This window comes from Pimephales promelas, chromosome 17 (genome assembly GCF_988280905.1).
Source record: "Pimephales promelas chromosome 17, fPimPro1.hap1.1, whole genome shotgun sequence".
In the NCBI taxonomy this organism is placed as follows: Eukaryota; Metazoa; Chordata; class Actinopteri; order Cypriniformes; family Leuciscidae; genus Pimephales; species Pimephales promelas.
This window is the reverse complement of record NC_142785.1, coordinates 5,604,358-5,626,032: the sequence shown is the minus strand read 5'-3', so window position 1 is coordinate 5,626,032 and position 21,675 is coordinate 5,604,358. Positions and strand designations below refer to the sequence as shown.

At 35.5% G+C, this 21,675-nt stretch overlaps 1 protein-coding gene across 2 annotated transcripts; it reads left to right on the top strand.

The window, feature by feature from the left end:
* The first annotated feature begins 2,081 nt into the window (after positions 1 to 2,081).
* On the top strand, positions 2,082 to 20,583 carry rundc3ab (RUN domain containing 3Ab). 2 transcript variants are annotated; one of them, XM_039656059.2, is made up of 12 exons: positions 2,082 to 2,194; positions 2,373 to 2,495; positions 6,528 to 6,643; positions 6,747 to 6,874; positions 7,381 to 7,466; positions 7,670 to 7,759; positions 8,815 to 8,895; positions 12,347 to 12,509; positions 12,914 to 13,071; positions 15,887 to 16,006; positions 17,177 to 17,271; positions 19,823 to 20,583. In XM_039656059.2, the coding sequence occupies exons 1-12, from the start codon at positions 2,187 to 2,189 to the stop codon at positions 19,963 to 19,965; spliced, it is 1,311 nt and encodes a 436-aa protein (XP_039511993.2). In that variant the 5' UTR covers positions 2,082 to 2,186; the 3' UTR covers positions 19,966 to 20,583. The 2 variants fall into 2 exon arrangements, with proteins under 2 accessions (XP_039511993.2, XP_039511994.2); XM_039656060.2 differs by having other exon boundaries at positions 19,850 to 20,110.
* The last annotated feature ends 1,092 nt before the right edge of the window (positions 20,584 to 21,675 follow it).

Below are 21,675 nucleotides of genomic sequence, written 5' to 3'. Positions count from 1 at the left end.
TCGTTTTCTCACACAAACCGCTCGTTTCGTGTCTTAGGCCATCAATGTGTACTTGCATTTACGAGTCATTAAATCATGTTTAATTTGGACTTCTCTGTGCATGCTTTTTGGTGGACCCCCTTAGCCTCCAGTGTATGACTGATAGACAACAACAGTTTGACTGAAAAATGTCAAAATTGAAAATACTGCGGAAACAAAGACACCTACATCTTGGATGCCCTTGAGGTAAGCTAAAACATATCAAAAATTATTTTCAAAGTAAACTATCCCTTTAAAGGGTCTTATCTAGCGAAACGATTGGTCATTTAAAAAACAATACGAAAATTTAAGTTTTTTTTTAAGCACACCTCGCCTTGCTCTGTTCTGTGATGCACGTTTGTGACTCTCCTGTTCAAACTTGTTCATCAAAATGAACTAATCTTTTTTCGAGATTTAGTTCAAATGACCGATCGTTTCGCTAGATAAGACCCTTATTCATCGTCTAGTGTCTTTAAAGCCCATTGAAGCTGCACTGAAACTGTCTTTTGGACCTTGAACCGTTTGGTTCCCAATGAAGTCCATTAAATGGAGAAAATCCTGGAATGTTTTCATCAAAAACCTTAATTTCTTTTCGACAGAAGAAAGAAAGACATGGACATCTTGGATGACATGGGGGTGAGTAACTTATCAGCAAAAGTTTTTTTTTTTTAAAGTGAACTCCTTTAAGGCTAACATATTCATACTAAAAGCCAAAAACTTAACATTTTGATAGATACTTTAAGCTTTTTAGCATAACCACCATTAAAATTTCTTACTTCATTATTTTTATATAATAATTATGACTAATTATATAATAATATAGTTTATCACATAATTATGTTTTTTTTTTCAAATGTCATGATGATACCAGCGTGATTTATGTATTTTTTATTATGTAGCGGAAATTGATTTTTATACTATTTATCTAGGAAGCACTATAACACTCAAAATGCCTATGTTTTGCGTCGTTTATGGTTGCTCAAATTGATCAAACCACAAGGTGTTTTTATCGTCTGCCAAAAGTTGTTGTTCATAAGGGGAGAAAATACAAGAAATTGACAGAAAAACACCGGGAAAAATGCCTTGCAAACCTACGTCTGCGGTCGGGAGGAGCCGAATGGGAAAATGCCTGTGTGTATGTGTGTGTGCAGTGATCACTTCGTCAAATCTGTGAGTTAATACATTATTTATGTGGCTTATAATTACATTATTTAGGTGTTTAAATACACTTATGTGGCTGTTTGTGTAACATACCAGTTTCCGAACTTATGTCAATGTAAGAGTTGCTGATATACAGCCTCGATGGCAGGCAAATCTCTCAATTCAGTTGAAAATCGGTCCTCTTCATAACGTAAGGATCACGTCCAACATATGTTTCGATTTTCTGTTTATATATTTCTCTTATTTAGCGTCTAAGTACAGTACGGATTTTCCTCCATCTCGTCCATTGTGCTCTTCACTCCTCCTCCATCTGAATTTCGCGCGTCAACACAATCACGTGACTGCAAACCAATTTTATTTTGTAAATTTCCCATCCATGAATGCAAGTTTACAAAAGGCAAACCTCTTTTTATGGTGCTTGGAGATTAAAATGTATGTAGATGTGATGTCAAAATCTAAAAAATAGTAAAGCAATTAAAGTGATTAATATGCTTTTTTTTATTTTCACATAATATAAAATATAAAATACAATGAATGGTGAAGTCTGTAAAGTAGATTTTCTGTATTTAAATTGCCTTATTTGCCTATAATTTGTAAACTAATGCTTATGTACCCTCTCATCTTTTTATTTTAGTTTTATTATTGTTTCTTGTTGAGGCATGTGAATTATTTGTTTGCTATATGACATATGACACTGTACATGCTATGTTGTTGACAATAAAGCATAAAAATTGTTAGTAGCTTTATTTTGATTTCCGACCCGCTTATGACTAGAGCCCTCTAGCGACTGCATTAGTTCACTGCGTCTCAGCAGCGGTGGAAAGGTCTGTGCGTCCTTCATGCGCATCCCTTCAGCACTAAACGACCCTCTTAAAATAACCTTTCCACTGAATTAATCTCACGAATTTAGCCTCATTGTTTTTATAATATGAAGAGCTTCTTTCGGTATTGGAAAGAAATGTGAAAATCCTTCAAATGATTTTGCTGAACCGGTGGATGACGAGATCATGATGAGGTCAGTATAGAGGAGGGGTGCTGACGTCGCCATCAGTGTCTCTCTTCACAGCGCTCAAGAAGAAAGCCTCTGTTCAACAGCACTTTAAAATAGTGGAGAATGGCGTTTTCATATCGACTGTCTTCGCCTGTATATGCCTCATCTCTGAATGCGGGTGTGTGTGTGTTTGTGGCTTAAGGGAGGGGTCCTGTGGGATGGAGCAGAGTTTCATGCAGTCCGCGATGGCTATGGGTCCACAGTCCAAGAAAGGCTTCTCCAGAAGCATCGCCGTGGAAAGAAAAAACCTGATCACGGTCTGTAGGTGAGTGGCAAACCTTCAGAACTCACGAATTAGTAGCCTAATTTATTTGCAATGTTTATGGCCTTACGCGGAGTCATGCGATCCGAACAAACGCAATTTTCTGAATTTGTTACCAAATTAATTTACTAATTGTGAAACGGGTTTATAGAGAGGCTTGCTGACAACAAAGGTGAACGTTTCACCATCAAACCAAAGAAATATGTAGAATTTGGAGATGAGGACAGACTTTACTGAGGTCTGTATCGCTTAGGTCTTTGGGCCTTTAAGGTCTTTAAGTTCTGTAGACATGGTTTTACTAGTCTGTCTGAATATATTTAATTCCAAGGGCAGGTTATACTATCAAATGTCTGTGAACACGAACATTATTTTTTTGAAACCGGTCATGGCACGCGATGTGATTTACAGTATGTCTGTTCCCCGGATGATGTCGTCGCTATGACGACAACCTTCCTCCCGCAAGGGCATCAGAGCTGCTCGGAGTCTGCTGTGCTGGACAGATTTATCGAATTGAAGAATTTAACGTTTTGGGTCCACTTAAACTATTAGTTCGCCCAAAAATAAAAAAATAAATAAATAAATTATCTCATAATTGACTGACCCTCAAGTCATCTTAGGTGAATATATGACTTTCGTCTTTCAGCCAAACACAATCATAGTTATGTCAAAAAATATTCTGGCTCTTCCAAGCTTTATTAGGAGTGAATAGAAACCTAAACTGCATCCATCCATCATACAAATCCATACAGCTCCAGAGAGTTTGATAAAGGCCTTCTGAAGCGAAGTGAAGCGTTTTTCTAAGAAAAAATATCCATATAACTTTATAAACTAGAAACACTGGCTTCCGTATGTGAGTCGAGTTCTGGAGTGATCGACCTCCCGGCGCATTTCATATTGACGAACGTGGAATTGCAGAAGAAAACATCGGCCATGAAATAGAAGTATAATATGAGAATTTGTAAAGAGAAATGTCAGAGGAGCTTGAGTTTTTTGCCCCGAAGACCCGCAAGGAATCTACTCTCAACTAAGCTTACGCTATCTCCTACCCCTACATCCTATTTCATACGCCAGAACTAACTCTCTTGTGAACGCAGATGTTACCGAAAACTAGTGTTTACAGTTTATACAGTTTTATTCATGGATATTTTCCCCCTTAACCCACATTTAAACCTAACCATACAGCCAAACCTGTCCCTTACCTTACCTGTATCCCACCTTAGCAAAAGAGTTTTGCATACATGAACAGAATAAGTACATTGTACATAACAATTATTATTGTGATTTAAATGTTCTTAACACTAAGAACAACATTTTTCAATAGCACTTTATTTTACAGTCCTGTTCCGAATGTACATATATATAAGGCTACTTGTTGTAGCAATTACAATAACTGGATTATTACTAAGTACTAACCCTGAACCTATCCCTAAACCTGTAGTTACCTTACCAGTACCTTATTTGGTACACTGTGAGTACACGTACTGTAAAATAATGTAATACATTTTTCTTTGAAGAACTGACAGGTTCATTAGCAAACCCAAAATTAACAAATTTTGCAATACAATACAACATGAACACTATACAGTTAAGTACAGTGTACCTAACAATTACTTTTTTGACATTGATATATAGTTAAGACACCTAATAAAAAGTGGGACCAAGGTTTTTCCTTCCAGTCTCTGGCTGTCAGGCCATACTCTGCCTTTTGTACTGTTGTGGAGGGCTGTACTGAAAGAAACATTGTTGTGATCAGAACAATTGATGGTGATGTCACTGCTGTTTTTGGCATTGACAGGAATAACTCATCACTTCCATGTAGGACTATATAATCTTAAAATGAAATTAAATGTAATGTAAAATGCTCGGTATATCTCACTAAAATTATGGAATCCGATTACAAACAATTAAATGAATTCAATACAATTACAAATTAATTATTTAGGTTAATGGTCTATGAAGATGGTTCCCTCTACATTTTTTTTTCAGTATTACATGCTCCATAACCCAGGGTAAAAGCGGATGCAACCCACTTTCAGATGTGTGGCTACATTTATTAACCCTGATTTGATTCTAAAATCCAAATTGAATATATTTTACCTAATAATTTTCAGCAAGAACACAGTTGAAATTTGCTGGAAAACAGGCGTTGAGTTGTCTCATTGCAATTGGTGGGGCATCTGAAGTCTCCTTGAGAGGCTGGAGACAAACTGGAACTGACGAACGCCATTTACCTCGGGACTAGCGTCCCGAGATAACAGCAGAAAAGCAGATGGGAAATAATTAGCATAGCTGCTGTTATAATATATTAATGCATTTGATCTGATCTCAACAGTAGTATAAAAGCTACGCATTATGTGAATGTTTGGCTAAAGAGTTAACAATATGACAAAATACTACCATCATTTACTGGCTCTACAGTAGAACGCTATATTATATGCTATGTATCTGTTCTATACATTCAAAAAAAAAAAAAAAAACACAGCAGTTATATACATGACCTAGGCCTTTCTGTGGAGAAAGTACAGTAAGTAATTAAGTAGAAAATTGTTAGTCATTTATCAGAAAGATTCATTTAGTACATTGATCCAAACAACTTACTCATCATATGATCATTGGCTACTACCTCACCATTGCTTCTCACAACAGGTTTTTAATGCCTAGACTATATAGGGTTTTGTAAGATACAAAATGCATATATAAGATATATATCTTTTTATTTTAAGTATTGAATTTATTAGTGTTAGCAAATATTGTGGATAAATACTGTGGTAATGCTTTACCTATAGACTGCCTAAGTTGTGACACCTTTTTTTATTATCTCTTTTGAAAAAGAAGTGCCCATAATTGCATTTAGTGTGCACTTCAAGTGTACTTCAAATCTTAAAACTATTTAAAAAAAACCTGAACTTGCAGATGCTTGGTACCAGACGTAATCATATCAATGAAACAAACACAAACAAACGAGAAACTGAACAAAATATGTGTAAAACCCACCCCAAACAGAATTATACCAGATTACCCGTAACATCTTACACCCTACAAGGAGGTGTGGCCTCGCGCCTTAGAGTAAACAAGCAAATACAAAAAAGTTCAACAGAGGAGGGAGGGGGCTTAGGAGGTGGGCGCAGGGCAGGCGCACGGGACAAACATAAGAGCCAGGTAAGAGCAATCAGCAGGAGAGTCAAGGGAGGAGACGATGGAGGCTGAAACCAGGGAGGGCCGTAATCCCAGAATGAAAGACCACAGCAGAGTTGAGGGAGGGAGGAGCCATTCTGGAGACTGTAGAGATGGGACCAGGGGGCGAATGACCAAGATGAGGTCGATGGTGATGGAGACCCAGACAAAGCCGAAAAGCAGAAGAGTCCGGGCCACACTGAAGGTCTTAGCTGCGGGGAGGATCGGACGAGGTGCTTTAAATTAAGAAATTGTATAAAAAATTACTTTTCCGAAACAGAAAAGACATACATTTCCTCAGAGGTAAGAGCAGCAAAGCTCATTGTCAGTCGTTGTCATGGAGAAATCCTGTAAAAACTCATTGCTTCCGTATCGGGTATGTATCGGGTTCATGAAGGGTTGTTCCCTTTCAAAGGGGAATATTTCAACCCCTTGGCCCTTGTAACTCTGTTTTAAGGGCCAAGGATTACAAGGGGTGAAATGGGATTGAGCCTAAGTAGCCAACGATACAGACAACACATATTTAAAATTGATGAAATAAGAAAGATATTTATTGGATGCAAATAAAATCAACCAGAAAAGCAAAAAACACAGTGAATCAGTGTAGGTATTGAAACATAATGGAAACCAGAGAAATCATTCCCAATTTGAGTGCTATTCTAGGCAATTTTGTTGTATAAATACTAGTGTGAACAAAAAGGAAAAAAATGCACTTCAAATAGTCAAAAAGTGTGGATTTTTTGACACTTCATGCACTCAACTGTCCCAATTTTCCTTGTGTTGCTGAGGGGCAATCCGACTATGATGTTGGATGACAAAATAACCTGAAGTGCATTGTATTGTTTGTGTTTTGTGTGGCAGGTTTTCTGTAAAGACACTGTTAGAGAAGTACACAGCAGAGCCCATTGATGACTCATCTGAGGAGTTCATTAACTTTGCTGCTATTCTGGAACACATCCTCAGCCACCGCTTTAAAGGCAAGACAGTGCATACAAAATCACTAGCACACTTACTTTTGAACCCTAATATGAACATTAAGGGTGTATTTAAGTGATGTGAATGGAACCATGTCTCTTGCAGGCTCTGGCAGTTGGTTTGATGGTCAGCGCAGTTTCTGGGACTTCATCCGTCTGGCCTGCAGTAAAGTTCCCAATAACTGCATAAGCAGCATTGAGAACATGGAGAACATCAACTCCTCACGAGCAAAGGTGGGCATGCAAAATAGTTATAGTAGGGTAAATAAATACCTGTTTTTTTGTGCCACTGTAATGGTAAGATGGTAATGGTACTTTAAAGTGGTAGTTCACCCAAAAATTAAAATTGCGTCATCCTTTACTCCTCCTCGAGTCATTCCAAATCTCTATTACCTTCTTTCTTTTGTGGAACATAAAAGATGACATTTTGAGAAATGTACATACAATGGAAGTCAAGTGTAACCAAAACTATTTACCAACTGGTTACCAACATTCTTCAAAATACCTTTTTTATTTTCCACAGAAGAAGGAAAGTCATACAGGAATGACATTAGTGTTAATAAAACTTTGGAAAACTGTTATTGAATACTCCTACACAAGAGTACAGGTGAATGTTTTATATTCATAAACACTTATACACTCAACTTATTTTAATAAATGCGTTCATTAATGTTTCTGCATGTTTGATATGATTTGTATGATGAAGCTTGCAGTGATTTGTGATTCATCCGTGCCTCTAGGGCAGAGCATGGCTACGGGTTGCACTAATGGAGAAACGTCTGTCTGAATACATCGCCACAGCTTTGCGAGATAGTCGCACCACAAGGTCAGACTTAAAGAGAAAACTCAATATTAATCATACCACCCATATGATCCATTATTGTTACTCCCAGGCATCAATACATATATCCAGTTTTAAAATAACAATTTAGACAGCCATTAAAAACATTAAACTAGTGAATGAAGAAAATGATGCATCTATAATGTGATGTGTGTGTTTATGTATTGCATATGTGTGTTTGTCTGCAGGAGGTTCTTCGATGAAGGTGCCATAATGTTGCGAGAAGAAGCAACTGTTCTGACTGGAATGCTCATTGGACTCGGAGCGATTGACTTCAGGTAAGAGGATGGATATTGGCAGTGGTAATAAACTGAGGAATGCAAAACACAAAAAATAATCTCAGCATTCCAACTGAAGTACAACCTTATGATTTGGAAAGTTTTAGGCAGCAACCACCACGCCAATGTAAAGCGTACATGTAAAGGAGTAGTTCACATTTTAAAAAACTTTTGCTGATACTTTACTCACCCCCATGTCATCCAAGATGTCCATGTCATTCTTTCTTTAATCGAAAAGAAATTAAGGTTTTTGATGAAAACATTCCAGGATTTTTCTCCATATAATGGACTTCAATGGGGTCTAAACGGTTCAAGGTCCAAAAGACAGTTTCAGTGCAAACTGTTCAAAGGGCTTTAAACAATTCCAGACGATGAATAAGGGTCTTATCTAGCGAACCGATCGCTCATTTAAAAAAAATAAAAAGTAAAAATTTTCTAAGCTCAAATGCTCGCCTTGCTCTGTTCTGTGACGCGCGTTCGTGATTCTCCTGTTCGAACTCGTTTATCAAAATGAACAAATCTTTTTTCGTGTCATTTGGTTCATTCAAATGAACGAGTTGACTCTGGAAAAGATTCGTTCATTTTGATGAACGAGTGCGAACAGGAGAATCACGAACGCGCGTCACAGAACAGAGCAAGGCGAGCATTTGAGCTTAGAAAACGTAAACTTTGTTGTTTTTTTTTAAATGAGTGATCTTTTTTTTAATGAGTGATCGTTTCGCTTGATAAGACTCTCATTCATCATCTGGAATCGTTTAAAGCCCTTTGAACGGTTTGCACTGAAACTGTCTTTTGGACCTTGAACTGTTTGGTTTCCATTGAAGTCCATTATATGGAGAAAATCCTGGAATGTTTTCATCAAAAACCTTAATTTCTTTTCGACTGAGGAAAGAATGACATGGACATCTTGGATGACATGGGGGTGAGTAAATTATCAGCAAAAGTTTTTTTTTTTAAGTGAACTACTCCATTAATGCTGGTTCTGTAACTGTGCTTGAATGTTATGCAGTGAAATCAATGTTATGTAATCTTTGTTGATCTGTCTTTGTTGTCAGCTTCTGTTTGAAAGGGGAGGCTCTGGATGGGAAGTCTGAGGCTGTTATTGACTTCACTCCTTATCTGAAATTCACACAAAGGTGAAGAACTTTTATATTCTACAGTACAACTCAGTTTCATGCTGGGAATGGTGAGGGAGAGATGCTTAGATTTTATTTATATCACCCGGCTGCACAATCATATTTTAATGGTGAGCACGATTTCTGCTTCTCTCGATAAATTAAGCCTAATCTTCAGCAATATTGGCCTCCTGGTCTTTGCATTGGTAGCAAGCCTCCACAAGCTTTCATTGCATCTTGTGGTATTTGCTGTGACTAAGGGTGTGTTCACACTTGGTATGTTCTCAGACGGTCAAAATACCATCATATATATGCTACGTATACTCAACCAGCGCATTTATCCCAGCACAGAGCATTGGTTTGGATGTTTGAGAAGATTCAATATAGGCAATACGTCATAAAAGCTGACCAATCTGTTTGTGAACATATCCTTTTGCCTTTAGGGTCGGTATATTTAGGTTCGGTGATAAAAATTGCAATCTGAAAGCCAAGCGGACCATGACTGATAAATTATTGTTTCTGTTTTTTGGTCCGGACCAAACGAACGAAGCATACCGAAACGAACTATAAGTGTACACACACCCTTTCTCAGTAAAATAGAACTTTTTTTATCATTGCTTTGAATTTCATTAAAATAATGACAGTGTTTTATTTTGGTTGGGTAGAAGTTTCCTCCTCTTCCAAAATATTTTTTTTTTAGTTTTTGCCTCTGTTTGGGAGATGTCATCCAGTTTTAAATGGAGACTACAAACATGGAGGTTCATCAGATTTTCCATCACGGTTTTCATATTTTATCATAAAAAATACACAAAACATTGGGTGATTCTTCAACTATGGTACTCTTTGAGCTAGACAGTTTCAGAAAATAAAAACATTTCTACAGTTTTTTAGTATCAGTTGGTTTCTCAATCTGTCTAGAAACCTTCCCTTAAGTTGGGTGCAATGATTTGTATTGAATAATATATATATATATATATATATATATATATATATATTGGCATTTTTATCTGACAGCCCAAGAAAACGCCCAAGTTCTCTTATTTACCAACAATATTGTAGCAATAATAAATAATAAAATATTTCTTACTACCTTAACTTAATTAATTGTATGTTTTTTTGTTTTTACATTAACATTTTAGTATTATAGCCCAAAATAATTTGCTGTTTAGCACGAACAATGTCATTTCCACCACAACCTGTCTTTACCACCACAAAGAACACCGTGGTGGAAATGACATTTCTCCCCTTTTCCTCTAAAATATCATGCTATGTTAGCCTGTTAATATTAGTTTTACAGTTAGCATTAAATATACACAAATTACACATTATTAAATTTATTTAATCCAGTTATTTTTACGTCCATGTGAAATATGAGCCGTTTGGAAATGACAGCCAATAAACATATTCTCAGTTTTATTCATATTTACCTTGATTTTTTTTCTTTTCGTTACCCCCTAAAGAGGTCACCCTTTCCCCCAGCTGTGTGTTCACTGTGGAGTTTCTATTGCTATGGTTACTAAGTATTCAAACCTAAAACAATGATCCCAGGATTCTATTTTGTGCAGTGTGGTGGAAATGACAGTGAACCCAAGGGACAAGGGTTCTACTTATGAAAAATATAAGAAAATATGAATAAATATTGCAATATATAATATGTATAATTGGAATAGACATTATTTTATCATTTGTACTTAAAATCTACATTATTTAAATATTTAATTTAGAATTAAGCAAGGTTGAAGGTGCAAAGTCTGGCTTAGGGACAGGGGGAAAACAGTAAAAATCATGCATAAAAGGCCTCATATTATATAATAAAAAAATAATTGAGCCATGATATTATTTTATAAGTTCCCCTTAGGGTGAAGTTAGTCTGACAAAAACAAAAAAGAAGAAATGTTTTTTTTTTTAGATTTATTATTTCATCCAGGGACAAGAAAAGTACCATAGTTAAAGATTCACCCTAAAATGAAATTATATACTGTACAATATTAACTTAAAAATGCTTTGATAAGGCTGATTTTGGAAAATGTTAGAACAACTATTTTCTAAAATAAATCTATAGAGTTCGGTCAGATGTGAATTCATTGACTGTTTAGACAGATTTAGTGAGTCATTTGTCGACTGATTCTAACTTCTACTGATTCATTTGTCGACTGATTCAGATTCGATGACAAATCTTGAAACTTTTCATTAAAAAGTAGCTTTTAATTAATTACTTAATTAATTATTAAGTAGCTTTTAACAACATTAATTAATTAATGTTGTGTTGACAATTTCACAATTTCACCTTGCCACTGTCGCCTTGTCGGCTTTTGGCTTGCTTAGTTGGGGACATTTAATATTCAACAATATTATTGATCAGTGTTGTAATATTTTCATGTTATCGCTGTATTGTAAAAAACGCTACACTGTAAAAAATGATTTTTTGGTTAAGTAAATACTAGTGAAAAAACCCAATGTAATTTACTTGAAAAAGTTAGTTCAGGCAAGAATTTAAAAAACTAAGTAAATTCCATATCAGTACTTATTTCAAGCAAGTATAAATGAAAGTGTAATATCAACTCAATAAAATTAAGTAAAAATTACTCAACTTTTCTGATACTGGGGTTCCCATTATGCACTGGACCTTGAATAATTAATGAGGTTCATTTTTCACTGGTTTCTAGCTGTATTTACACTGTTTTATCATTGATTTTTGTTTTCAGTATTAGTAAATTACCATTTTGTGACATTTCGAGTAAATTTTTTGCTTAAAATGACACATTCAAACACAAAAACGATCCATCAAATGTTACCACCATTGTGTATTGTCTACCAAGTATTGAGGTGTTTGCATTCACATAAGTCTTAAAGTCTGACATGATGTATATATAAATTACTTAGATGATCTAAGTAAAGAACATACATTAAAGACTAATAAAATTCAAGATAATTGTTTTAGTGAAGTGTAATACAAAGGCAAAGGAAATCGATATTAATCAACCTTTTACAAGCCGAGTTAAAATTACTTATTTTTTGTAAAGTTTACTTAATTCCATATTCCAAGTAAATTTAACTTAAAGATTTCTAATTAAAGCTACTGATAAATATGTTTAGGTTTTTACTTGGCAAATCTTTGTAAATTTACTAGCATTTTCTGAGTGAGATCGTTTGGCAAGGTTTTTTCAAGTAAATCCTACTCCAAATTTTTTACAGTGTATATAAATAAATGTGACTTTATATATATATATATATATATATATATATATACATACAGTATATATTAATTATGACAATTGTCAATGTATGACATGGTCATTTTTGTTGGCTGCCAATGTTTTTATAGCTCATCGGCTCAACAATATCGTTTCTCTGGGGCATTATAGTTGTGTTGTGGGCATTTAGAGTGATTTTAAAACTATATCTTTATTGTTATCATTCTTTAGTGCAACTCCTCTGTTCCCGTGACAATGAGATTTTGTTTTTTGTTCAGTTATGATTATCTTAGTGACGATGAGGACGGTCAGAGCGTGGACAGCAGTAACAGTGATGACAGCGTTGATCATCCTTACATCCCTCTGGTCACCGATGAGGAAAGCTGGAGGAACAAGTGCCGCAAAATGGAGCAGAGATTCAAGATCGTCAATGCGCAAAAGGTTAAACACACACTTACATGATTTCCTATAGACCTTATGCACCAGAAAAACAAGGGCGCCGCCATCTTTAGAATATTGTCTTTGAACTTCCGGTTTTGCGCTCTCTCTGTATATCTCTGTCCAGGAGTAATTCGCTTTGAAGTGGATTGACTTAATCTGAAGTTAACGAAAGTTATCATCAGGGTTGTAATGTTTAAAGCAGGTGTCTTAAGAAATCGGGAAGATTTTAAAACGAGCCGTTCATTCATAAATAGGCAAGATCGCTGTGAAAATACAGATTGGAAGACAAAAGACAACGAGCGCAGTGCTGAAAATGCAGCGGGGATACATAAGGTCTATAGTGAGTAAGTAACACTTTAAATCAATGTTTTATGTGCTAAAGTGTGTGTGTTATTTGTGTTTAGGGGTACCTTGAGGAGCTGGTGAGGCTGCGGGAATCTCAGCTGAAGAATGTGGAGATGGAGAACAAGAAACTAACAGCTGGACTTGAAGAACTGCAACTACAGAGTCAGAAGGAGAAGAGAGAGCTGGAGAACATCATACTAGAGCTGCAGGAACAACTGTGAGAGCAACATACAGTACACACACCTCTGATTTTCAAGACATGGGATGTTTATGGAGTTATTTTGGATGAATTGGTTCAGACATAATCACCTGTTTTTGTCAGACATTTGCTTTATGAAAGAAAACAAACCTGTTTTCTTTCATTTGCTTTATCAATAATTGAATATGAATCAACACTGTCAGATACATAAACATGTACAGTCAAAATAAATATGTATAAACATTGACACATCTTACATTCATAATGACGAATGAATGAATTTACGAGACAGAATGGTGTCAGACAGCTTTATTTTTTCAGCTTTATTTATATTTTGAAAATAATAATCACATTTTGGCACATAACATATGTAGCCATTTTGTTTTTCTTGTATTTCTAGCTACTTAAAATTCCTGGAATTATCTAACAGTACCAAAAAATGATTTACTATTTGCGTGACATTCGTGTTGACATGATGATTGTGTCATGAAATAGGACTATAATTATTTTTTAAACAATAAATAAATTATCATGTCAACTAAAATCAGTAGAGTATTTAAGACACATATTATGATATTAAGTTTATTGTATATATTTATCTGTATGATGTATTAAATTATGATCTCAGAACAGGTGATTTTAAGGGTTGTGAGAGATGATTTAATGCAACAATTGCAATTGTAAATAAAATTAAATGGCAGGTTTTGCATTTAGCACATTTTAGTGTTTATCTCTGATTCATTTCAAAGTGGAAATGTTTCTATTTTAACCCTCAGGTGCTCTTCGTTTCGGAGTCACACTTGTTATCTTCCCGGTCAAAAGTGACCGGACACCTAAAAATGAAACTTTCTCCATCCCAGTAAAACCAATGCAATTTATTTTTGTTCTATAATATTTATTCTTTTTAATTTAGTATTTTGAGACAGTTTGATTGAATTTATTAATATTTATGCAATATTTATGGTTTATTTTTGCCATGGAAAAGTATATATATTTTTCTAAATATATATAATTTTTTTAAAAAAATTATGAATGCAGTATTTTAGTATACTATAGAGTCTTGGCCTTCAGAAAAAAAATATTTTTTGAAGAAAATTAGCACCATCTAGTTACAGTATAGAGAAAAAGCGTAGAATCATGGTGTAATCACTAGCCTTCGTTTCGGAGTCACACTTGTTATCTTCCCGGTCAAAAGTGACCGGACACCTAAAAATGAAACTTTCTCCATCCCAGTAAAACCAATGCAATTTATTTTTGTTCAGTTATATTTTTTCTTTTTAATTTTGTATTTTGAGCCAATTTGATGTTACTTATTAATATTTATGCAATATTTATGGTCCATTTTTGCCATTGAAAATAATACAAACTTTTTTTATATATACATTTTTTATTTTTTATTTTTTTTAGCAGTATTTTAGGTTAAAATAGAGACTAGGCCTTTCAAAAAATTTTTTGAAGGCAGATTAGCGCCATCTGGTAAGAGTATGGAGAGAAAGCGTAGAACCATGTTGTAACCACTAGATGAAATGTACAGTTCTCTATGGAGAGGCATGTGAATTCCCCAGCTGTTCATGGACACGTTTACTTTTTTTTTTTTTTGTTATAGGTGGATTTCAACATATATTTAAACAATCTCAAAGACTATTTCTTATCAAGTTTTAGATTTTTAGTGATTTAAAGTGTTAGTTTTTGCATTATGATTACAGTCAAACCTAAACATTGTGTTAGAAAGAGAATGCTAGGAAGCAAATATTATACACATTTTTTTTTATTCTGAATTTGTACAAAAAACAAACAAAAAAAAACAATGCAATTCATTCAATTATAACAATTTATGTAAAATAATATTTAATGAGCATGTCTATTTGTGTCACTGAACCGTAACAAATATATAGGTGTGTGTTTATTTGTGCGCGTGTGCGTCTGTTTGTGAGTGTGGGTGAGTGTCAATATCACAATCTTGATGTTTTAGAGTGTCACCCCTTCATTGTTGAGCACTTTTTTTACTGCATCATGGCCAATTTGTAGATTGCAAATTGTAGTTTGAAGTTGTAGATTGTTGTTTTTGTCAATTTCCCATTCATTTCCTATGGTCGGTCATGTTTGACAGAAGAGCAGAAGTGTATCTCATTTTTTTACGACCACTTAAAGTGCTCGAATCATGACCTCAATTTTTTTGTGTGTTCACATACATGTTGCCATAAAAGTCACGAAGTTTCGTAATTTTCTGATGAAGCAGTGATTTTTTAGAAATTCAAAACAGATTTTTTAATCACAATTTATTGGTGTTTTTGTGTATAAAAGTGTGTGTGTGTGTGTGTGTGTGTGTGTGTGTGTGGGTGGGTATGTCTGTTTTGCACTCTTGATGTTTTAGAGTGTCACCCCTTCAATGCTGAGCACTTTTTTTCTGCATCGTGGCCGATTTGTAGACTGTACACACAAAAATTCTCAAAGTTTTTGTGTTTTTGTCAATTTCCCATTCATTTCCTATGGTCGGTCATTTTTGACCGAAGAGCACAAGTGTGACTATTTTTTTTACGACCACTTAGCATGCTCGGATCATGACCTCAATTTTTTTGTGTGTTCACATACCCAATGGAATAAAAGTCACCAAGTTTCGTAACATTCCGATGAAGCAGTGATTTTTAACATTTCAATACATAAATTTTTTCGGTCAGAAATGACCGAAGAGCACCTGAGGGTTAAAAATGATTGCAAACAAAAAATACAGTGGGACATACTCTCATAGACTCTCAAGAATCGGTGACACACACACATCACATTGTTTACTCACTAAGTCCATAATATGTTTTTGTCTTTAACTGTATTGCAGGACAAGTCTGACTCCAGGTGAATCACATCCTCTTTCTAAAGATTTGTCAATCCCTCTTGTTAACCAGTGGCCATCACTCCACAAATACAACAACCAGGAGGACAGGAAATTGTACAGCAGGTGATAGGAGGCTTTCTTTCATACATTGTAGCAGCTTACTCAAAATCCCAGTCATTAAAGGTGCAATGTGTAAAAAAGTTGAGTATCTATTAACAGAAATGCAATATGACATCCACATGTTTTCAGTGGTGTATAAATAACTTCCTTAATAAACCATAATGTTGTATTACCTCAGAATGAGACATTTATATCCACAACCGCGGGAACCCCCTTCAATGAAGGTCGACATATTGTGACGTCATGTTTCTACCGTAGCCGAACGCGAGCAAACAGAGCGTGTCTCGTCGCGGCCTTGAAAGAGAAGCAGCAGAAACCTAGAATTTGCTATGTGGGGATAAATGTGCTTGTTACGTTCGTGAGACAACGGATTAGTACTCTTGTCATTGACCGTAAAACAGTATGTTACAGGAATCACCAACCCGCCGATAGCGGTCGACGATTCGATCTTGGAAGCATTTTAATTCGATCGCGAAGAGTTTTCAAAATCAGAGAAAAAAGCCTATTATGTGTAGTAAATGGTGTCTATGGGATGCGGTGGTGTGCGCGGTAAAAATTACATGATTGTAACAGCGCGGGCCACCACATCCTTTGGGCTCATGCGGACACGTCGAGTTTAAACAATGCTTTATGCTTTAACCAGCTCAGCCACAGTAACAGCTCATATTAGCCAGCTAAACTTTTACTACCCTGTTAGAAAAAATATAAAGTTGCATAGTTTCATGTGGTTCTCTCTCGCTGTATTATGGTTTTGCTATGTGGGGAGAAATGTGCTGGTTATGTTTGTGAGACAATCAGCTGATTAGTATTATTATATTATATATTATGACCCTTGATTCTCACCTGACTATGGCTTTGTAAACTTTATCCATGATGTGGTTTATAATGGACTGTGGTACAGAAACAGTGACAATGTTACACACTCTTGGCTTACTCTGGCTATTCTGGAGATGTTTGTCCCGTTTTAGCCACCGTAGCTTCTTCGAAAGGGAGGGGTGAGCACTGGGCTGAACCCAACCGAACCGCTAGGTGTCGTTAAAAATTACACACTGCACCTTTAACCAACTGGCTTTGTGAATTGAGTTTGTGTTGCTTAAAAGATACTGTATCTAGAATGCAGACAAAGATTTAACAGCAGATACACTTATGCTGTGGGTCTGTTATTGCCTTTAGGGGTAGTTTCCCCAGCCCGGATCCACATATAAACTTAACCACAGATTCTCAGAGGACGGAAAGGAAACGAAATGGAAAAGCCTGGTGCACAGCAGGTACACATTAAATGTTGGCATGAAGTTGCAATAGTATCTTCACTATTGTAAATCTGGGTGAAATAAATCAGTAAATCAATGAATTTGATTTTGGCCAACAGGAATTTCAGATCATTGTGGTCTGCTATTGCTGTGATCTCATGTGAGTGACAGGCTGTCCCGCAAGAGGGAGGGGAAGTCATTTTGATTAAAGGTTAAGAGGGCACAGAAATAAAATTTAAAAAAACGATGCGCAGATTGTTCACGGATAAAAATTGATAAACACTGCAATATAAATACTGCAATTCTTAAACATTAAGAATTGTCTAATTGATTTCATGGTGACTTTAAGGTGTCAGCTTTGTTCTGACCTTGTATTCTTGTCCAAGCCGGTTGTGGTGGTTGTTCAGCTAAGCTACTAGCTGTAAGATGTATAAGCAGGTTTTTGGCAAGTTTCTCTCAAAGTTATGTTCAAGTATTCTTCCAGTAAATTAATAAAATGTTTGTTCAGTTATCTGGTCTTTAACCCTTATGCTGCATTAGGGACATTTTTGGTCTTTTGCAGTTTAATTTCTTTGACCATTTTGGCTGTTTTAATGCAAATGGTATGAAATTTGGCAAAATTGTGACTTTTTGGATACATGTAAAAAATGTGATCCCATTTTGCTAAATATGTATAACACACACTGTGTAGATCAAATAGTAACACTCAGCACCATAAAGACCAAAAATGGCCCATTGAAACCCATTAAAACGTTGTTTAAATCTGAGGCTGTCAGTAATACATTAAAACATGATTTTTGCACAAACATCCTTTCATTTTGAAGCAAAAGCATTAAATTTGCATTATATAGTGTATTCCACCAGATGACGTCACTACATATTTATTCCCTATGGGTGGAAATGCACCTTATTTTAGGCAATAGGCAATGCTTAATAGGTGGCCATTTTTGGTCTCTAACGCGCTAAGTGGGATTTTTTTGCAAAGTGGGACTGTGATAATCCAAATCTAAAGTTTTCTCTTTGCATTTAGTTTATTGAAAATAATTGAATTTTTGTGTTTTTTCCTCTTATACAAATCGATGGTTTCGCAAACAAAACTGGTAATTAAAGGGTTAAAATCCTGAAATTGAATACATTTTTGGTAGTTATGATGAGGACTGATGCTGGTTAAAAGATTTAACTTGGTAAAAGTGGAAAATAATAATAATATATAATATTTTAGGCAATGTTTAATATGTGGCCATTTTTGGTCACTCAACGGTGTTAAAAATCTAATGCAGCACAAGGGTTAATAAATGTTCTGAAAATGTTAGCACAAAAAAATAATAATACATCGGTCATGGAATGTTTTTTTTTCTGAAACGTTTAACCTTTTTTTAAATGTTACTGATTGTTTCAGAATGTTCAGAGAATATTCAACAGTAATGTTCCCATAATGTTTACAATATCTAATGTTCCGTTAACATTCTCATAACTGAGAAAAAAAAAAAAAAACATTTTAAGTGCATTTTTTAAAAACTGGACGTTTGGAAGGCTCGGTAAACATTCAGAAATAACGTTTTAAAAATTGAATGGCAGTGTTAGCAAAAATCATTAGAACATATTTTTGTTAGCTGGGAATAAACAAGCTAACATGCACTACAATCTATATCTCTGATTCAATTTAAATATGTATACATTCTATATATTTTAGCGTGACAACAATCAAGTATTGTTTTTGAAGAGTGCACTTGCATAAAGGGAACCTGCGATTAATCAAGCGTCAAATAAAACAAAACAATGTGGAACAAAAAACATAGAAAGAAAAATAGGTAAGTTTCCCGTCTCGATAGTCCAGCTGGACAAATTTCTAAACCTGCTTTATCAAGCCAAAGACCTGCTAGAAACCGGCTTCTATGTTCCGAAGTACAGCTTCCACCTTAAAGTCACCATGAAATTAATTTAAAGTGTCTATTATAAAAGATTCATTCAATAAAATCATTATTTTTAAATTCATGTGACCTCATAATTTTAAAGAAAATAACCTCCCTCCCTCCCAACAACTCTTTTATGATAACTCAAAGAATCCCTCCTTCCAGCGACCGGTCAGTCAAATGAGATCACAGCAATTAGCAAACTCCAACTCCAATTTCTCATGGACAAGTCCTGCCCCAAGTTTCTTCTAATTTAATTAGCCTTTTCAATATAATATACATCACAATATGGATAAAAAGGCATTTGCAAGCAATGTTTCATACCAACTTTAAAGGCATACTTAACCCCCCAAAAAATGTCTTTGTAAACTTGTTTGATTTCTTCTTCTGTGGAACAGAAAATAATATATTTTGATCAATGTCACAGTGTTGTGGTTTTTCTCGGATTGTAACCAAAATGGCTTAGTTACCAACATTTGTCTAAAGGTCTTTTTTTGTGTGTGTCATCCAAAAGTAAGGTAGTCATACATGTTTGGAATGATGATGACAGCAATTTCATTTTTGGTTGAACTATCCCTATAAGCTTGTCAGCCTTGGATTTTCCAACAGGAAATGCTAATATTGGTGTTCAACAATAATCTCCATTTTCATTTCAGAAAATGACTACACTCCCTCTATGTTAGGTCTGTGTGGTTCTCTGTCGTCTTTACCCAGCTGTAAGTCCCTGCCAAGCCTGAGGTCGACAGAGTGCCTGGTGAACATCAGTGCAGAGCCCAGTCCTGCTCTGACCCCCAGCTAGGGACCAGCAAATGAGACCAATGTCACAAGCAGAGAGAATCTGCACTGTCAGCTAAGACATCCAAAGATATAAAGGCTCGGATACAGCCCGAGTAAACCATGTTACCCCAATTCCCACAGAAGTATCATCCTGTTTCCCCTTGAAGAGATATAGCTATACCACTGTAGTTATGGTGAGATTTTTCAAATGTGGGTATCTCTGAATGTCTTTGCTGTTCAGGTCTTTCTCCTGACTTGTTGTGGTAACCAGTGAAGGCAAACTGTGGACTATGCACTGACTGACTTGTGACCTGCCTGAATTGTCACAACAAGAGGCCAACACAGCTTTCCCACTTTCTGTTGCCCTTTAAAATCATAAACTTACAAAACACTTACAAACAAAATCAAATGGACACTTACTGTCAGATATTAACCACGAATGGTGTGCGAAAGAAAGCATATTATAGTTACAAAGTAGTATTTTGACATTATCGTCAATTTTGTTTCATTCTCACATTTCAGCCATCTAAACATCACTTGTCTGCCAAATAACATTCAAAAACTGATTACAAGATGATGTGTATGTCTTACTTTACAGCCTACTGTTAAAGTGGTAATAAAATGAAAGACTTTTCCGGAATAGCTGCCTTATTCCTCTTTTCTTGCCTCTTGAAATAAGTTTGAGCATCCTGCACATGATGGCAGTGTACTATTGCTGAATGACTGACGGTGAGTGACATGAACAATTGGACCAGTATATATCTGCATACTGTTGTATTGTACTGTATGTTTGACATCTATTTGTCATCTGTTGTTGCATAATGTGTAGATCACTGTCATTTTTGGTATATTAGCTACATCAATTTTAATTGCATTGGCAAAAAAACTGATAAGCTAGATCTCCCTCGTCCATTGTCAGTGTAATTGAAAGCATTTGTTTGAGAATGTGTGTGCGCGTTGTGTTAGACGGCTGTTCACCTTCAATTAGAATGAAATAAATTAGTTTTTTTTCCCATTCATTGCATATTCCGTTGTTTAAAGAGCCATTGAAAATATGCTGTTTGTCACTTAAAATCGCAATAAAACTGCCTTTTTTTGTCCTAATGTTTTCCATTGAGTCATAGTTGTTCACTCTGTCTTTATTGTTTTTCTCTTCTGTCCCACTTGACAGTTTTGCTCCCTCAAACAAACATGAAAAACCAACTTCAGTGGCATTTTTAGTGTTTCTGAGTGTGCTGTATTTAGTTTGTGGGTGTAAAAACTAATGAGTGGAACAATGAGAGAAACTGGTTAATTTACACTGTTAGATTAATTATTATTTCACAAGGAAAAACAAACCTGAGTAGGAAACAAGAATGCGTAAGAATGTTGACTCTATGGGAACACTTCTACGTAACCTGTCTGACGTACGTGCAAAGTAACACCATTTTTATTGGCAGATGACGTCGTATGACATGAGACATTAGACATCATCATAAGACACTGAAGCATGCAGGATGTATGGCAATGAGACAGCGTCTCGTTCGCTACGCAGGGAACCGGGTTACAGTCGTAACCAGAGACATTTCCTTTTGAGGAAACTCAACACTGCTTTGGAATATTAGCCGCTTTCCGACCGGAGGGACTTTTGCAGTTCCTAGAACCTAATGTTCCTATAACCCTTTTTTCTCGTGTTCCGACCGGACTAAATTGGGGTTTTTTTAGTTCCTCAGACCGTAGTTCCTATAACTCG

Excerpts from the sequence above, each read along its gene's own strand:
- rundc3ab (XM_039656059.2), top strand. Across the intron at positions 7,467-7,669 it reads CGAGATAGTCGCACCACAAG|GAGGTTCTTCGATGAAGGTG; the intron begins GTCAGACTTAAA and ends GTTTGTCTGCAG. Across the intron at positions 8,896-12,346 it reads TATCTGAAATTCACACAAAG|TTATGATTATCTTAGTGACG; the intron begins GTGAAGAACTTT and ends TTTTTTGTTCAG.